We start from the raw sequence: 16,989 nt of genomic DNA on the forward strand, positions 1-16,989 counted from the left end.
GGGTTTCGGTTCAGTCTATTCGGGTTTCGGGGTTTCGGGGTCAAAGATTTCAGCCCCATTCGGATATTTCTAAATTTCGGTTCGGGTTCGGTTCAGATATTTGCAGGTTCGGTTGGGGTTCGGATAACCCATTTAAAATGTTTTTAAATTTTCAAAATTCATTATATACTTTAAATTTTCAAAATCTATAAGAAAGATAATATATTACATATAAATTTTCATAACATACATGTCAAAATACCTTAATTTAACATATAAATTGGTTTTTTTGAATATTTGGATAAATAATCAATAGATATTTAACTATTTTGGTGTTTTCAGTATACTTTAGCTATTTTAAACATTTACTTTTGACTATTTGCATATATTTTCCGAGTATTTTGGAAAACTTAAAGGTATCTTATATATTTTTAATATTTTTAATATACATTATATATAAAATAATGTATATATTTAAGTATATAAATTTATTTCGGATACAATCGGGTACCCAAAATATTTCGGTTCGGATCGGGTTTGGTTTCGATTCTTTAAATACCGAAATTTTGAACCCGTTCGGATATTTAATCAATTTCGGTTCGGATTCGGTGCTACTTTTTCGAATCGGGTTCGGTTCGGTTTTTCGAATTCGGATTTTTTCCCCAGCCCTAAGTCAAATCTTGTTTCAAGTCAGCTGGTTTTTAAGTCAATGTTCAAAGGAGACTTTAAATTAACCACTATGGTCGATCAAGAGTATATCTTACATCGCTTTTAATATTGCCTATAAAAGAAGAATATTAAAATATCTATTTTCTTTTGTTTTTTTCTGTTCTTCAATTTGACAACAAAATATTATCATACTCTGAGTTACACATAGCTCCCACTTGATTAGAATTGAGAACGATTGCGACATAGGAAGGGCAAGACAGATACGCTACAATTTGGACCGAAGTGAGTATAATCCATCATGAATTGTCCTTCCAGGAAGGTCACAAGTTATTGGATTGTCATACTTCATTAACTTGGACTTGGTGATCAGTATATACGTTAGGGTTACGTTAGTGATCTGCTATATAATGGACCAGTTTAAGTAAACTTCAGAGGAGTTACGTCTCCTACCGAAACTACCATTGTTTTTGCATGGTTATATACGGACGTAGGTGAGACAATAAGTAATTATGGATAGGAACGTTGCATATTTCTTGTGCAAAAAGATAATTACTCAATTAAATTAAATGACATAACAACAAAATAAACTTTATTTTTCATTTTCTTCCAACACCATGTACGAACATTGGATTTATTGGCTTTATACATGTAATTAAGTGTTTTGCCGCACATCCGGACATAATTCTTTATAGATATTTATTAATAAATGTAGAGTTAGTTTAAAAATCAAAACATTTAAATAAAATATTAGATTATACTATTTTATGAATCTTTCAATTATTTAATTTTAGCTTTTATTGATTTAAAAACACTCTATTGATTTTAAAATATTATTTTTGGTTAACAACAGTAATATTTTTATCTTAAAATATGTTTTTAATCAATATTTAATTATATTAATTTATAAAAATTATCTAATTAATAAAAAGTATATAATTATTAAAGTCAAGTGATATTATTATACCAAATTACTGGAATTTCCAAAACCTACAAATCTCAAAATAAATAAAAAAATAAAAAATGTAAAACCGAGCACAATTAAAACAATCATATTAATAACACAAAATAATATTATTGATATATGTATAACTATTGTGAAATAGCTCTCATAAATAACTGAATAAACACTAAAAAAACTAACCATGTTAACAAACGAAACATTAATATATAATGTATAAGATAAGAACAATTTTTATTTATTATTGTTTTCATTTCTAAATGTTATAGTAAAAAATAAACTATCAGCAATCTATATTTTACTTTAAAACAGATATTTCTATTTATAACTATGAGGTACTTGTCTGTACTATTATTTGAGAAGTGAATTTGATTATTTGTCATGTTTTCCATGATTTTTAGGCTGAGTGTCATTAGTTTTAATAAATAATTTTAGTTATACTGATTAAAGTTTTAATATCTTTAATAAATAAATATATCATTAATTATTTAACTGATTACAAATTAATATTATAAAAATAATCTCAAAAATAAATGAAAAACATGTTTGAAAAAAAGAAAAGATAATTCCATGTTTTTATTTTGTGTGTTTATCTACATCTTTCTTTCTTATTTGTTAATTTATTATTGGTAGTATCTATGCACATATAATAATTAGATTTATCATTATACTAAAATATTAAAAATATATTTATAAAATAACAAAAATGACTTTATATTTGTTTGTAAACGTAATATGTGATGGTATATGTTTTAAATTATTTTTAAATTTACTTTAATATTAAAAAGATAATTCCAATCCCGATAATAATATTTTAATAAATAAAAAATATTAATATTTACTTTTCAACTTAAATAAAAATTAATACTATTCTTAAATTGAATAATAAGAATAAAAATGAAAATACCACGAAAAAATCACGTTAACAAACAAAAATAAGTCAAATTTAATGTTATTGCTTATATACCTCTTTTGGTATTTTAATATAAAAATAAATTTAAAAATAATTGCTTGTTTATTTATTTCATTGCTTTAGAGACAAGGGCAAAGTCACACACTCAAACAAGGAACTGAAACAATGATAAAATTAACAAACTGTTGAGGATTTAGTATTATTTACTAAACGTGAATTTATTTGCAAAATTCAATAATCCAGCAGTGGTAAGCTTGACAAACAAACTTGCAATGGGTAAAGCCTGCGTCCATGGCTAAAGCTTTAAACTCAGTTCGTGATCTCTCTTTTCCACCGGAACATTGTGTGAACATCAGCATGTCCATATCAAAGGCAATGTTCGCATTGATATCTCCATTCTCAGCGTCATCAGGAGTGACTAGTTCAATGACAACAACTTTACCATTCTCTGGTAGTGATTTCCAACAATTCTTAAGAATCTTAACGCAATCTTCATCAGTCCAATCATGAAGTATACGCTGTAAATTTAGATCAACGAGTAAGTACATAGTACTAAAATACACACATAATTAAAACATGAGTTATGAGAGAGTTTTTGAACATACTTTCAAGATCATAGCATCTCCTTTTGGAACATCTACGAACATATCTCCTGCGACATGTTCCACTCCAGGGTAAGAAGGTGCTTGTGCCAAGGCACAAGTCAGATCAAAGTTGACACCCTTAATATTTGGATACTTTGAAGTAACAACACCGAGGGTGTTGCCAACTCCACCTCCAACATCAACCAACACATTCACATCTTTGAAGCCTTGGTACACTTCAAGAGCCTTCTTCACGACCGCGATGGTGAATCCCGTCTGATTAAAGAGCTTGCTGAATCTCTCATCTGTTCCCATATAGTCAAAGAGTTTCATGCCACCATGTGCACGACCAAATGCATCTCCTCCGTCTAGCACCACATCTTTCAATTGTCCCCTGAAAATATATCATATCAATTATGCTAGTGCTTTTTTTTCTCGTTTGGAAAAATTCAATCGTTATATAGAAAATTACCAGGTGTTCAGAAAGACACTGTCAAAATTGACAATGACTTGAGAAGCTAAGGATCCCATATCTTGAATGTTATCTTTCAAGAAGAACCTGCATATTGGCTCGGCTTTGTAAACTCTTTGGCCTTTTCCGGCTTGGACCGTACCGCACTTGACCATGGAGTAGCTAGCGAGTAGACGAAGCATCCTGTCCAACAAAACGGGCGCCTCAGGGTTACGAGGCGTAGTTGGTAGCCTACTTGATATCTCGGAAGGTGAGAGGAACTCAGAGGCGGCGTAGAGAGTGTCAAAGACACCGAGCTCGAGTGCAGCTTTGAGAACCATTGGGAAGGCGGCAGCATTGGCTAGTCTCACAGCCATCAAGCCCAACTCGTTATCATCATCAATAACAATTTGAGTTTTGGTGTTAGAGCTTAATGTTTCTTCAATAAGGATTCCCATTTCTTTTCTTCTTTGTCACGGTACTGTACGTGATCGCACTGATCTGAAGCGAGGATATGGATAGAGAAGCTGGTGTGTATGTGTGTGTTGGATGATGATTAGATGGATCTTAGCTTCTCCTTTTATAGCAAAGGCTTAACCTCCTCTTTGTTATTTAATACTAATATATATTGTAAAATTGTTGGCGTGCTGGTCCATTTGGTTGGCTAATCAGTATCCAAGAGCCACTTGCGGCGGCTGAAACAGTCGCATCTTGTTTCAAGTCAGTTGGTTTTTAAGTCAACATTCACGGAGACTTTAATTTAATCACTATAGTCGACCATGACTATATCTTATATCTTATATTTATGTTTTTAAAAGAGTAAATATCTGTTTTCTTTTGTTTTTTTTCTTGTTCTTAAATTTGATCGACATAATATTAAAATACAAGTCACACATAGCTGCTACTCGATTAGAATTTAGAAAGATTGCGACATAGGAAGGCAGCAAGAGAGATGTGCTACAATTTGTAACATCGACCTTTATGGCCTCCATCATGAACTCTCCTTCCAGGAAGGTCACAAGTTTTTTGGATTGTCATACTTCATTAACTTGGACTCAATGATCAGTATATAATTTAGGGTCAATTAGACCAACTAATCATGATAACAATTTTTTGAGTAGCCATATAAAGGACCAGTTGAAGTAAATTACAAAGGTATTACGTGTCCGACCGATATTACCATTGTTTTTGGATGCTTATATTATATATCTAAGGATGTAGGTGAGCAAATGAGTGGTTATGGATAGGAACGTTGCATATTCTTGTGCAAAAAGAGAATTACTAAAGTAAATGACATGACAACAAAATAAACTTGAAAAAAAAAACAAAAAAAACTTTATTTTTCATCTTCTTCCAAAACCATGTACGAACATTCGATTTAATGGTTTTGTTTCATATTTATACATATAAGTCCCTGTATTGTGAATTTTTAACTCCTTTTTACATATAAACGCATCCCTAACTAATTCATTATGTATACACATTACTTGCTACGAACATGGACATCAATAAATATGGAATAAGTTCACCTTCATCGTTATTTTCAACTGTATCTTCGAATTTCTTTATTGAATATGTAAACGTAGTTTTCCTCTTTTTTTTTTTTTTGAGAAATGGCTTGAATTGAATTTGTAAACGTAGTTATGATTCTCTTTCATCGTTGCTTCAATTTCAAAGATTTATTTCAATTGTCTACATCGATAAGATCTCTTTATTATTTTCTTATGTAGTGAATCCCTCCATGACAGTTAGATTTGTTTCAAATAGCTTTGTTTTTTCTTTTAAGTTATTGTCACCAAAAGGATCTCTAAAATAATAAAATTATCAAAAATGCTTTCACTAACGAGGCAAAATATCTTTCTATATTGAAAGCCTTTTTACAAATAAAAAAAATATTTCTATTCATTTATATATATATATATTATAAAAATAAGAAGGATTTTTTTTATAAATTATATGTTTTTAAATTAGGTTTTATTATAAAAAGAAACTTCTGAAATTGTTTTTTCAATATTTTTTAAATTTTTGTAAAATTTGAATTTGAATACATATAATTTGAATTTACATTTATTTTACCTCTTAACTCCAAAGTCTAGTATATAATTAGAATTTAAAACATATTATTTGCAACTATGTTTATTTTTTAAAAGTTAATATTTATTTATTAGAATATTCTTCTGATCATTTTTGGAGGGTTTTTGAGTAAATATAAACTAAAAGAAGCTGCCTTAGAGAATTTCTCTAATGAAAACACACATTTCTTCTAATTGAGTAATTAATTAAAGGCTCTTGAAAAGGTCAACCTTGACAACTAGAAATGCATGAAAATGTTTTCTATTAATTTAATTGCTTTGGAGACGAGGACAAAGTCCCACTCAAACATGCAAGGAACTGAAACAAAGATAACATAAACAAATTGTTGAAGATTTAGCATAAAGTATTAAATATTTTATTTGCAAAACTCAATAATCCAGCAATGGTAAGCTTGACAGATGAACTTGCAACGGGTAAAGCCTGACTGCATGGCTAACGCTTCAAACTCAGCTCGCGATCTCTCTTTTCCGCCGGAACATTGAGTGAACATCAACATATCCATATCAAAGGCAATGTTCGCATTAATATCTCCATTCTCAGCGTCATCAGGAGTCACGAGTTCTATGACAACAACTTTCCCATTCTCCGGAAGTGATTTCCAGCAGTTTTTAAGAATTTTCACGCAATCTTCGTCGGTCCAATCATGAAGTATACGCTGTAAAACAATTTAAATCAACAAAGTAAATACATAGTACTAGTTACATATATTTCAAAAATATGAGTTAAAAGAGAGTTTTTGAACTTACTTTCAAGATCATGGCATCTCCTTTAGGAACATCCACGAACATATTTCCGGCCACATGTTCCACCCCAGGGTAAGAAGGTGCTTGTGCCAAGGCACAAGTCAGATCAAAGTTGACACCCTTAATATTGGGATACTTTGAAGTAACAACACCGAGGGTGTTGCCAACTCCACCTCCAACATCAACTAACACATTCACATCTTTGAAGCCTTGGTAAACTTCAAGAGCCTTCTTCACGACAGCGATGGTGAATCCAGTCTGGTTAAAGAGTTTACTGAATCTTTCATCTGTACCCATATAGTCGAAGAGTTTCATGCCACCATGTGCACGACCAAATGCATCTCCTCCTTCTAGCACCACATCTTTTAGTTGTGCCCTGTAGTTAATGTACCAATAAAGTAAGATCTCATAGCGTTTAAAATCAGAAATCAAACATTATTTGTTACGAAGAATTTTGAAAGTTACCAGGTATTGAGGAAGACACTGTCGAAATTCACAATGACTTGAGACGCAAGGGATCCAATATCTTGAATGTTATCTTTCAAGAAAAATCTGCAAATTGGCTCGGCTCTATAGACTCTCTCCCCCTTCTCGGATGAGACCTTACCGCATTTTATCATGGAGTAGCTAGCGAGTAGACGAAGCATCCGATCCAACAAAGCTGGGGCCTCAGGGTTACGTGGTGTAGTTGGTAGCCTACTCGCTATCTCAGATGGTGAGAGGAAGGAGTCGGTGCAAGCGGCATTTGCGTAAAGAGTGTCAAAGACACCGAGCTCGAGAGCAGCTTTGAGAACCATCGGAAAGGCTGCGGCATTGGCTAGTCTCACAGCCATCAAGCCCAACTCATTATCATCATCAATAACAATTTGGGTTTTGGTGTTGGAGCTTAAGGTTTCTTCAATAAGGATTCCCATATTTTTTTTTTCTCTTTCTTTCTTTCTTCTCCTTGAAAATAACTGGTGATCACACTGATCAAGGCGAGGAAAGAAAGAGGTGTGTGTGTGTGTGTGTCTTCTTGTAATGTTGAGGATGGTGATGATTTTAGTGGATCTTGTTTCTCCTTCTTATAGCTCAGGCTTAGCCTCCTTTTTATTTATTTTATTTTAAATAATTCATTTAACTATATCGTCGGTTTATAGGTCCATTTGGCTGGCTGAATAGTCTGAGTCTCTATGTAGAAAAGTAAGAGCCAAATGTGGCGGCTAAAACAGTTAGATATTGTTTCGAGTTAGTTTTGTTTTCAGTTTTGTTTAGTAAAAGTCAAGCCAGTCTAATTTCAACACTACGATCAACCAAATGATTATACTAGAAAATCCTTATCAGGTTCAACTCTCGAGAATCTCTCATCTACATAATACTAATATTATTTAATTTTGTTATTAAATGTAAAATTTAAAGATGTTGAATCAGTCAAAGATAAGCAAAGATAAATTTAAAATTTATTTTAGTTTTAATATAAAAATAATTTTTGTTGTAACTTGATATAAAAATAATTCTTATATGATAAAACAATAATTTTACAGCACATTTGCTCTCTCTTCTTTTATTGTACGAGACATTGCTTAAAACACTATTAATTGGATATCACTTTTGAAAAATACATTAAAGCAAAATTCCATAACATTTAGATTTATAGTTTAATAATTATTGATTATAATCTAGTATTTATTAAGTTTTAAAATTAATTTCTTAAAAATTTACAATTGATTTAGAAGGATTAAATATTTATAAACATAATAATTCTTTAAAGATAAATTTAAATATGTATCAAATTTGTGGTACCATTAAATTTCTTTTTTTTTATTTATTTTAGAAAGACTGCTTGAGATCATCAATAAAGATGATATAAGTATATATATATATATATATATATATATATATATGTTGGCAGATCAATATCACTTACAGAAACACGAATTTTCGTACGTATTTTGTATTTTTTTTCTTCAATTTGACCAGCAAAGTATTACTATTATAGTATTCGTTCTCAAAGAAAAAATCAAGTATAATTACTCCAACTTGATGAAGATGACTGTGACCAAGGAAGGAGACATGCATAACTTCAAACTTGATTGAGATTACTGTGACCAAGAAAAGAGACTACGATTTGTACCGAAGTGAGCGTAACAAGGGAAGGAGGCTATTATTTGGACCGAAGTGAGCATAACATCACAAGTGTCTTCCATCTTGAATTGTCTGTCATTCCAGGAAGGTCACAAATATTGTATTGTCAAACTTCACTAAATACCATATTGGAGCATAAAATTTGCCTTTGTTTTCGCGCGGCCAGTGTCTAGGGTGGTAGATGATGCAATAAGTTGTTATAGATAGGAAGGTTGCATATTCTTGTGCGAAAAAATATAAACTCTTTAATGCCTTTTACCATGAAAACGGAGAAGGTACTCCTTCAGTTTTATTTTATTTGTCGTTCTAGATTTCGATACACAGATTAATAAAATATATATTTTTTTTTTGAAACACAACCAACTTTCATTCATCAACTTTCTTGAGTACAAATACAAGAGGAAATTATCCATCCTCTTTGATAAAAACATAAACTACAATAACAAACCCAATTAAGAAAGATAAATCTTCAAAGGAAGATGACAGCGAATTCAAGACAAGGCTTGGATGCGTCGATGGGGCATACCCGACATAGTCGGACAGCTGAAACTTAGTCACATAATGTGACGTTGAGGAACAACCCTCATCTACGAGACAACACATGGTAATCTCGGTTGTATCTTCTGGCCCCGTACAGACCGCTACGCAAGATAACAAACCGGTGATAAAGCTTAAACCGAAACTCGACAGCGAAGCCGAGAAATCATCTTCCATGGGAAGAAGGTATGGTGGAAAAATCATCTCTTCGGAAGATGTGGAAGAGTGAAATGGAAACTGTCTCGGTGAATCCAACGTTAAATTCTTCTCAACAAGATAATATGCCATTATCCGCAAATTTAAGACCCCGGTGAACCCACCAGAAATCCTTATCAAACAAGTCAATATCAAAACCACATTTTTCAATAAAATCAGTACAATCAGTACCTTCAAAAGCAGTACCGTATTTCTTGGTTTTGTGTAACTGGTTTGTGGGCTATCATAATAAGGGAACTTAGCAGTCCAGGCCCAATTAGTGATCACCTTTGGCCCAGCAAAAGACGATCGATTGAGTGACGGGAAGGAAAGGATACAGACCTTAGAGATGGAAACTCCGGCGGCGATGGATACGCAGCAGTCTTGAGAGGGACGATGCGCTTCAGCGAGAGGCGAGCTTAGATCACCGGAGAAAATGGGTCCTACAAACATACAGAGTGGAAGAGCGGCACAGTGGATCTCCTCGGAATCCCGGAGAGGACCGTCAACATCTGCGTTTGTCAAGCTGGATCTGGTGAGAGAGGTCCGGGTGGAGTTCGTCCTTATCAGGTAGCACGATATTGGTACTAAAACCTTGGAAAACAGTGGAATCCCACATACACAAGGGTATAGATTACCGCGACCGAGCACTGGATGTGGTGGAGATGGCGGACGACACTGTTGAAGAGGCGTCGATCTAAAGGTTTGGGGGTGACTGAAGCTGACCGGCATGATGGAGAAGTGGGGAGACCCCCAGAAAGTCACGGATCTTGTGTCGCAGACTTCGAAACGTAGACATGAGCGGCGGAAACGATTAGAACACGGTGATGAGCGATTTGAAGACGATAAATAGCAGGAGATAGAGCATATGGCCCGACGCCGGCGGCCAAAGGCCTCACCGGCGTCGAGAGAGATGTTGTTTGTCGGCTCCTCGATTTTCGGGCCCGAGAGAGAATTAGGGCGAACGCTCCTTGAGTTCGATTAATAAAATATTAAGTTTATATATTTACTAGATAAAAACATCATTAGCAATACACCTAATTATATTTCAACCAAGAGAAAAATAGCTTAGAATAAAAAATAATAAATGTTTGTATTGAAATTATAAAACGACACTTATTTTGAAACAATTTTTTTGCTCTAAAACGACATCTAATTCGAAATGGAGAGAGTATGTAAGTTAATACAAACGAAATAAAAGCAAAAAAAAAATTCTCAATCTTTGTTTTGAAAGAATGTTAAATTATTCAAACAAAAAAAAAACTGAATTAGAGAAGTAGCTCTTTTGTGGTTCTTCTTAACTCCTTTAAAAGAATTTATTTTTTTCTTTTTTTTTCTTTAAAAAGAATTTCAAATGTCTAATTAGATAAAGCCGGTTCTTGAAGAATACAGTGAGAAAGTAAACCAAAAAACTTATTCTTTTATTTCATATTTGCTTGAACACACACTCGAAGCATGATCATCACATAATGAAACGAAGATGAATTAACAGTTTTGACGTTTTAGTTTTTATATCTTACACATTTTATTTACAAAACTCAATGATCCAGCAATGATAGGCCTGGCAAACGAATTTGCAATGAGTGAAACCAGAAGCTGCAGCTAAAGCTTCAAACTCGTCTCGTGATCTTTCTTTTCCACCAGAACATTGAGTGAACATCAGCATATCCATATCAAAAGCAATATTCGCATTAATGTCCCCATTCTCCGCTTCATCAGGAGTGACTAGTTCAATCACAACAACTTTACCGTTCTCTGGTAGTGACTTCCAACAATTTTTCAGAATTTTCACGCAGTCTTCATCGATCCAGTCATGAAGTATACGCTGTAAAACAAATATGATCCCATGTTTAAGTACAACGTACAAATATATTCATAAAACTCTAAGAAATAAGAATGATAAGATAGTTGATGAACTTACCTTCAAGATCATGGCATCTCCATTTGGAACATCTACGAACATATCTCCTGCGACATGTTCCACTCCAGGGTAAGAAGGTGCTTGTGCCAAGGCACAAGTCAGATCAAAGTTGACACCCTTAATATTTGGATACTTTGAAGTAACAACACCGAGGGTGTTGCCAACTCCACCTCCAACATCAACCAACACATCCACATCTTTGAAGCCTTGGTAAACTTCAAGAGCCTTCTTCACGACCGCGATGGTGAATCCCGTCTGATTAAAGAGCTTGCTGAATCTCTCATCTGTACCCATATAGTCAAAGAGTTTCATGCCACCATGTGCACGACCAAATGCATCTCCTCCGTCTAGCACCACATCTTTTAGTTGTCCCCTGAGAATATAGTATATCAACAACTTAAGATTCATTGTGTTTTATACTTTGAATATTATTAAACGTTAAATAGAAAATTACCAGGTATTGAGGAAGACACTGTCAAAATTGACAATGACTTGAGAAGCAAGGGATCCCATATCTTGAATGTTATCTTTCAAGAAGAACCTGCAAATTGGCTCGGCTCTGTAGACCCTCTCGCCCTTTCCGGTTTGGACCGTACCACACTGGACCATGGAGTAACTAGCTAGTAGACGAAGCATCCGGTCCAGCAAAACCGGTGCTCCTGGGTTACGAGGTGTGATTGGTAGCCGACTTGATATCTCAGAAGGTGAGAGGAACACCGAGGCGGTGTAGAGAGTGTCAAAGACACCGAGCTCTAGGGCAGCTTTGAGAACCATCGGAAAAGCGGCAGCATTGGCTATTCTCACGGCCATCAAACCCAATTCATTATCATCATCGATAACAGTTTGGGTTTTAGAGTTTGAGTTTAAGGTTTCTTCAAAAGGAAATCCCATTTCTTTTATTTAGCTCCTTGTTTCTTTCTTCTCTTCGTACGTGACCACACTGATCAAAGGCGAGAGATAGATGGAGTGTGTGTGTGTGTTTTCTTTGTAGTGTTGGGATGGTAATTTAGTGTATTCCTGATGCAGCTTCGTTTCTCCTTTTATAGCTAAAGTTGAGATAGTTTCATATAAATATATTATTGTTAGCATGCCGGTCCATCTTGGGCGCTGAATAGTCTATATATGAAGTACCGCAGAAATTTATGAACCACTTATGGCTGCTGAAATCTTGTTCAAGTCAGTGGATTTAGTCAAAGTTCAGAGCATAGACTTAATCTAATTACATTTCGATATCCTTGTGTTCCTAGTCCACAAACCATCTATAAAAGAAAACAACGACGACAATCATTTTTTTTTCTTTTGTTTATGTATATATTCAGTTTCATCGATATGGATATGTTATCAACAAATTATAATACTAGTTACAACGGTGCATAGTAACCACTTGGTCTACAAAGGTATTATATCGTCCAGATTTTCAATCATCTAGTTAGGCTGGATAAAATATCGTAGATTTTGATTCGACTCGTTATTCATTTCAATTCGAACTGAAAAATATCTACAAAAATACTAATATGTAATATTCATTAGAAACGGAAAAAATCACAAAATTTAATATTTTTAAGAACAAATGTCCGATTTGGTTCAATATCTGCATATATATATATATATAAATAATATTACACATAACATATATAAATGTTATATAAATATTAAAATATTTAATATATTAAATTTATTTTATTGGTGATTAGAATTTAGAGGTAATTTTTGTAATAAAATATTATTATTTAACATTATTTTTGAATTTTGAATTTTAATTTTATTTGTACGGATCTAATAGAATATCAGGTTAAAATCTAAAAAATGAATATCCGGAACACAAAATATTCAGGTGGCTACCAATTAAATCGGATCCAAAAATTGATCATTCATATAAAATTGATCGAATTACGAATACCTCTAAAAATCTGAAAAATCGATCCATGCCATCCCTATCAGCTACCATTTAAAAGAAATGTTTCTAACCTTTCAAATATATCAATTAATCAAATCCATTAAAACTTCTCATTTTTGTGGCTCTCATAAGCTTTTGAGGGAAATAAATATTTGATATTGGAAACCAGGATGTATTTTTTGTAAATGTTTTATTAATTCCTTCCGTATAAAGGTTTTGTTAGGGGGATGTTTCTTCCTGGAAGTGTCCATTTTGACTGCGCAAATGTGTCGATCAAGACTCGAGAGTGAAGACAATCATGGCCGATGGCATAGCCGAAACTTATCCAAAGAAAGAGTACTTAAATGTGATAAGGTTTTCAAATACATTGAAGACTTGTCAACCTTTTTTTGTCAACTTTGTCAAATTAAGTAGTTTAAATATTTTTTAAATTTTTGGAATAATATTATTTAAGAATATGATATGAAATAAGGTGAGAATTTTATATTTTCCTTTCAAATGGGTCAACCCTTAGACAATGACTATATAGTTAATTTCTTTATTAATGTTAGTTTATCATCGATCCCACATAAGTTTGACCCATATATTAGTCTCATTTGGCCCAGTTAAGTTTATAGTGTTTCTATTTAAAGTGGTTGTGTGCACAATATATATACAAAGTGATGGAGTGGCCTATTTTCTCGACAGAAATAGAAATCTTCCGGAGACTCCAAGAGAATTTCATGGATGTGAGACTTACTCATATTCCTCGAAACCGGAACATTCGAGCTGATGCGCTAGCTAAGGAAGCAAGGAGCAGAGGTCATATCTTCTCCCATATAGATCAGACCTGATCAGACGGAGATACTCTACGGAGGATCGCCCGGCTGACCACCAATTAATCTATATAGATGGGCAGATGACAAAAAAATATATATACAAAGTGATGGTAGACAAGGATTGTGAATTTTCTTCTTTTTTTTATATATTCCATCGGCTAATTCGGTCGATCTCGAGAGAAATATTTCCAGAGTGGACTAGCCCGAAAACATATTACATTGTCTGACCCGAGTTTAGAATACCTTCTGACTAATGTCGAATGGTGGATCGATAATCTGTTACGATCCACCATGTAAATCATCTGGGCTGAATCTAAATCTGAATATAATACAGTATAATACAATATGATTTTGATAAATTTATTATAGACTTAAATAGAATAATAGTACTCCCTCTGTATCAATATAAGTGGTGTTTTAGGATTTTTATTTTGTTTCAGAATAAGTGAAGTTCACACTAATCTAGATAAATTTAATTGTCATTTGAAATCTCTAGCCAATTACAAAATAGTGTATCTTTTTTTAATTGATTGAACTAGTATTATTTAATGCTATTTTTATACAACCAAGACAAATCATATAAAATTTTATGGTTTCTTAATCTTTGTGAAAAAACCTTAAAACTCACTTATAATGATACAGAGAGAGTATTTGTTATATCACTCGATACTGTTTTGCACGAAACCTTTTATTTCCAGCCCACAAAAAACATATCTATCCAAAATCTTAAATGCTTACGCACACCGATAAACTAAAGTGTCGTACTGATTAGTAACAGTATAACACAATACTCTCTCTATTTCTGAATAAGTATTACTTTGACATTTTTCATAAAATGACAAAATATATATAAATTATTATTAATTACATATTTGTGGTCAATAGTATTTGAAATAAATACAATTATTTAAAAAATTAATGCAATTTACAATTAATTTTTAGCTTAAAATAATATAATTTGCATAGAAATTATAAAATCATACTTTTTGTGTAATAAAAAAATGCTAAAACGACACTTATTATAAAACAGAGGTAGTAGTTTGTTGGTCAAGATTAAAAAATATCTACATCCCATCTGGATTTGGATTTGAATCTCAAACTATACAATTTTTTGCAAATTATTAAATACAAAATTTGTCAGTAATTTCAGATTACTACATAATTGGTGATTTACTTAAATGTTAAAAAGTAAGAGTAGGATAAGTACTCGATCGGACCACACTAGTACAATAGAAATCCATATACCAATCGTTATCGATATTATAAACATGCACAGCTACATTATTTTTTCACTACATAAGTGAAAGTTATAAATCCGAAGCAAGTGGATTTGAGTTCAAAAGAGCTTATTGAAATGAAACTTAGATTGATAAAATAGATAGCTCATAGAGCTTTATTGATATGCATAAACAAGAAAGGAAGAAGCTTTGAGATTGTCACCACACACGAATGATTTTCGTTTTATGTCATCAGAGATGGGAAGAGAATTGTTTTGGGACAATACCCAAAGTTACATTTGGAAACCCTAAACATTTGGGCTTTCGTTGAACATTTCTTCACTTGTTGAGTTTGGGTCTTGGATGCTTCAATAATAACTAATAAGGATCAGTAAGGGTTCACATTATGTTTATTCAGGATCAGCATTTTCAAAACCAGATTAAATTTGCCATTAAACCAAGACCGTTTTACAAATTTAATACTAGCGAAAGTTAAAACGTGCTGTCATATATGCATGCATACACATGAAGTATCATATTTTTTTTTTGAGAAAAGGCTTTCATGAAGTATCATATTACGTAGATTTGTATGTGTTTGTTAAACAAGTGATAATGATGGTGAAGTATGGTGCTCTTCGTGTGGCAACCACACTCGTCCCTCTTTCTTTATATTATATATCCAACTCTTTCCATTATTTTATCTCCCCATAAAAATTATTGCTTAGTGCTATCCAATTCAGCAATCCAACTATTTTTATTTATATATGTCTAAAAAAAACAACTTTCATATTATCTACTATTAGTTTGCTGTTTATGATTTTCATTTGCAGACGGCTCTAATTGACGGGTCGAAAAATCTCTAGTGTGAAAAGCATCTGATTCATTTGTGATCCCCTTCATATATAACCTAGTTGGATTATACTGTTTAATATTTAATTTTCCATATATTATGTGTCCGTCAATAAGTAGTGGTGTGTAGTATATATTAAGGGCACATACATATTAATCCCTTTGACCAATTCCTCCCTCTTTAATTACATGTATACAGAACAAAAGATATAACTATTAGAGTTGAAGATTTTATCCGTTAAATTTGATTTGATTCAATTTGAAAATTTTGCAGATCTGTAAACTTTCAAAACAAAAAAATACTAAAAATCAGTATTTATTAAAATCAAAGCAATCACAAATATTAAAATTTTGGAGAGTTGATATCCGCTCCGAATCGGCAATATATAAATACATGTATATCTTGATTATATTTAAAATTTTAAATGTATAAAATTATATAAGTATTATTCTAACGTATGGTTTGACGAATTCTATTCACATTATTACTTTTATAAAAGTATTACATAAAAAAAGAGAAAAAAATATGACAATTATAATTTTTTTCTTAAGTTTTGTGTTATTGTTAACTAAGTTTATTTTTTAAAAATATGTAGATTCACTACTTCTTTTAATTTTATTTTATATATCATGCAAAATAATTTTTACAAAAAAAATTGTTTCGAATTTTAAAATTATTTGTATTAATCAAAACAGATGAGATATCCGTAAATATTTGTAAATACCTGCAAATATCTATTTATTTTTGGATATTCGTTTTTCTGGATATATTTACAAAGCATAACAAATCGAAAAGTTAGATATCCGTAACAAACAAAGCAAATCATAAATACCTTCAAAATTTTGGGTATCCGATCTGTGCCCACATAATTACACTTTCAAAGGAAAAATGCATGAACTCTTTCTCAGTTTCTTGTAGTCGGAAAAAAGGAAAAAATAAAACGGAAAATGAATCAGCCGACCACTAATCCCGATTTTTTTTTCTTAAGCATTACACTGGATAATTTAGGAATAGAAAGAACAATGAAGAAAACAATTTT

The 16,989-nt window shown here is 32.3% G+C and overlaps 4 protein-coding genes across 5 annotated transcripts; all 4 read right to left on the minus strand.

Annotated features, from left to right (window-relative positions):
* Nucleotides 1-2,673: 2,673 nt before the first annotated feature.
* On the minus strand, nt 2,674-4,124 carry LOC108806494 (indole glucosinolate O-methyltransferase 4). The gene is made up of 3 exons (XM_018578639.2): nt 3,576-4,124; nt 3,125-3,497; nt 2,674-3,037 (listed from the first exon to the last, which is right to left on the minus strand). The coding sequence occupies exons 1-3, from the start codon at nt 4,010-4,012 to the stop codon at nt 2,738-2,740; spliced, it is 1,110 nt and encodes a 369-aa protein (XP_018434141.2). The 5' UTR covers nt 4,013-4,124; the 3' UTR covers nt 2,674-2,737.
* Nucleotides 4,125-5,872: 1,748 nt separating this feature from the next.
* On the minus strand, nt 5,873-7,436 carry LOC108806475 (indole glucosinolate O-methyltransferase 4). The gene is made up of 3 exons (XM_018578619.2): nt 6,857-7,436; nt 6,395-6,767; nt 5,873-6,303 (listed from the first exon to the last, which is right to left on the minus strand). Exons 1-3 carry the CDS (start codon nt 7,303-7,305, stop codon nt 6,004-6,006), a joined length of 1,122 nt encoding a protein of 373 aa, XP_018434121.2. The 5' UTR covers nt 7,306-7,436; the 3' UTR covers nt 5,873-6,003.
* A 1,396-nt stretch (nt 7,437-8,832) lies between these two features.
* LOC108806502 (uncharacterized) lies at nt 8,833-10,239 on the minus strand. 2 transcript variants are annotated; one of them, XM_057009800.1, is made up of 2 exons: nt 9,440-10,239; nt 8,833-9,380 (listed from the first exon to the last, which is right to left on the minus strand). In XM_057009800.1, the coding sequence occupies exons 1-2, from the start codon at nt 9,977-9,979 to the stop codon at nt 9,321-9,323; spliced, it is 600 nt and encodes a 199-aa protein (XP_056865780.1). In that variant the 5' UTR covers nt 9,980-10,239; the 3' UTR covers nt 8,833-9,320. The 2 variants fall into 2 exon arrangements, with proteins under 2 accessions (XP_056865780.1, XP_018434149.2); XM_018578647.2 differs by having other exon boundaries at nt 9,455-10,238.
* A 408-nt stretch (nt 10,240-10,647) lies between these two features.
* On the minus strand, nt 10,648-12,204 carry LOC108806512 (indole glucosinolate O-methyltransferase 4). The gene is made up of 3 exons (XM_018578657.2): nt 11,623-12,204; nt 11,169-11,541; nt 10,648-11,072 (listed from the first exon to the last, which is right to left on the minus strand). Exons 1-3 carry the CDS (start codon nt 12,057-12,059, stop codon nt 10,773-10,775), a joined length of 1,110 nt encoding a protein of 369 aa, XP_018434159.2. The 5' UTR covers nt 12,060-12,204; the 3' UTR covers nt 10,648-10,772.
* Nucleotides 12,205-16,989: the final 4,785 nt, after the last annotated feature.

This window comes from Raphanus sativus, chromosome 1 (genome assembly GCF_000801105.2).
Source record: "Raphanus sativus cultivar WK10039 chromosome 1, ASM80110v3, whole genome shotgun sequence".
NCBI classification, from domain to species: Eukaryota; Viridiplantae; Streptophyta; class Magnoliopsida; order Brassicales; family Brassicaceae; genus Raphanus; species Raphanus sativus.

Bases quoted from the DNA above. Each gene is read 5' to 3' on its own strand.
- LOC108806494 (XM_018578639.2), bottom strand. From the start codon at position 4,012: ATGGGAATCCTTATTGAAGAAACATTAAGCTCTAACACCAAAACTCAA. The intron at 3,498-3,575 runs GTAATTTTCTAT...ATATATTTTCAG, and splicing joins AGTGTCTTTCTGAACACCTG to GGGACAATTGAAAGATGTGG. The intron at 3,038-3,124 runs GTATGTTCAAAA...CTAAATTTACAG, and splicing joins GAGATGCTATGATCTTGAAA to CGTATACTTCATGATTGGAC.
- LOC108806475 (XM_018578619.2), bottom strand. From the start codon at position 7,305: ATGGGAATCCTTATTGAAGAAACCTTAAGCTCCAACACCAAAACCCAA. The intron at 6,768-6,856 runs GTAACTTTCAAA...CATTAACTACAG, and splicing joins AGTGTCTTCCTCAATACCTG to GGCACAACTAAAAGATGTGG. The intron at 6,304-6,394 runs GTAAGTTCAAAA...ATTGTTTTACAG, and splicing joins GAGATGCCATGATCTTGAAA to CGTATACTTCATGATTGGAC.
- LOC108806502 (XM_057009800.1), bottom strand. From the start codon at position 9,979: ATGCCGGTCAGCTTCAGTCACCCCCAAACCTTTAGATCGACGCCTCTT. The intron at 9,381-9,439 runs GTACTGATTGTA...TTGTTTGATAAG, and splicing joins ATACGGTACTGCTTTTGAAG to GATTTCTGGTGGGTTCACCG.
- LOC108806512 (XM_018578657.2), bottom strand. From the start codon at position 12,059: ATGGGATTTCCTTTTGAAGAAACCTTAAACTCAAACTCTAAAACCCAA. The intron at 11,542-11,622 runs GTAATTTTCTAT...CTATATTCTCAG, and splicing joins AGTGTCTTCCTCAATACCTG to GGGACAACTAAAAGATGTGG. The intron at 11,073-11,168 runs GTAAGTTCATCA...TTTGTTTTACAG, and splicing joins GAGATGCCATGATCTTGAAG to CGTATACTTCATGACTGGAT.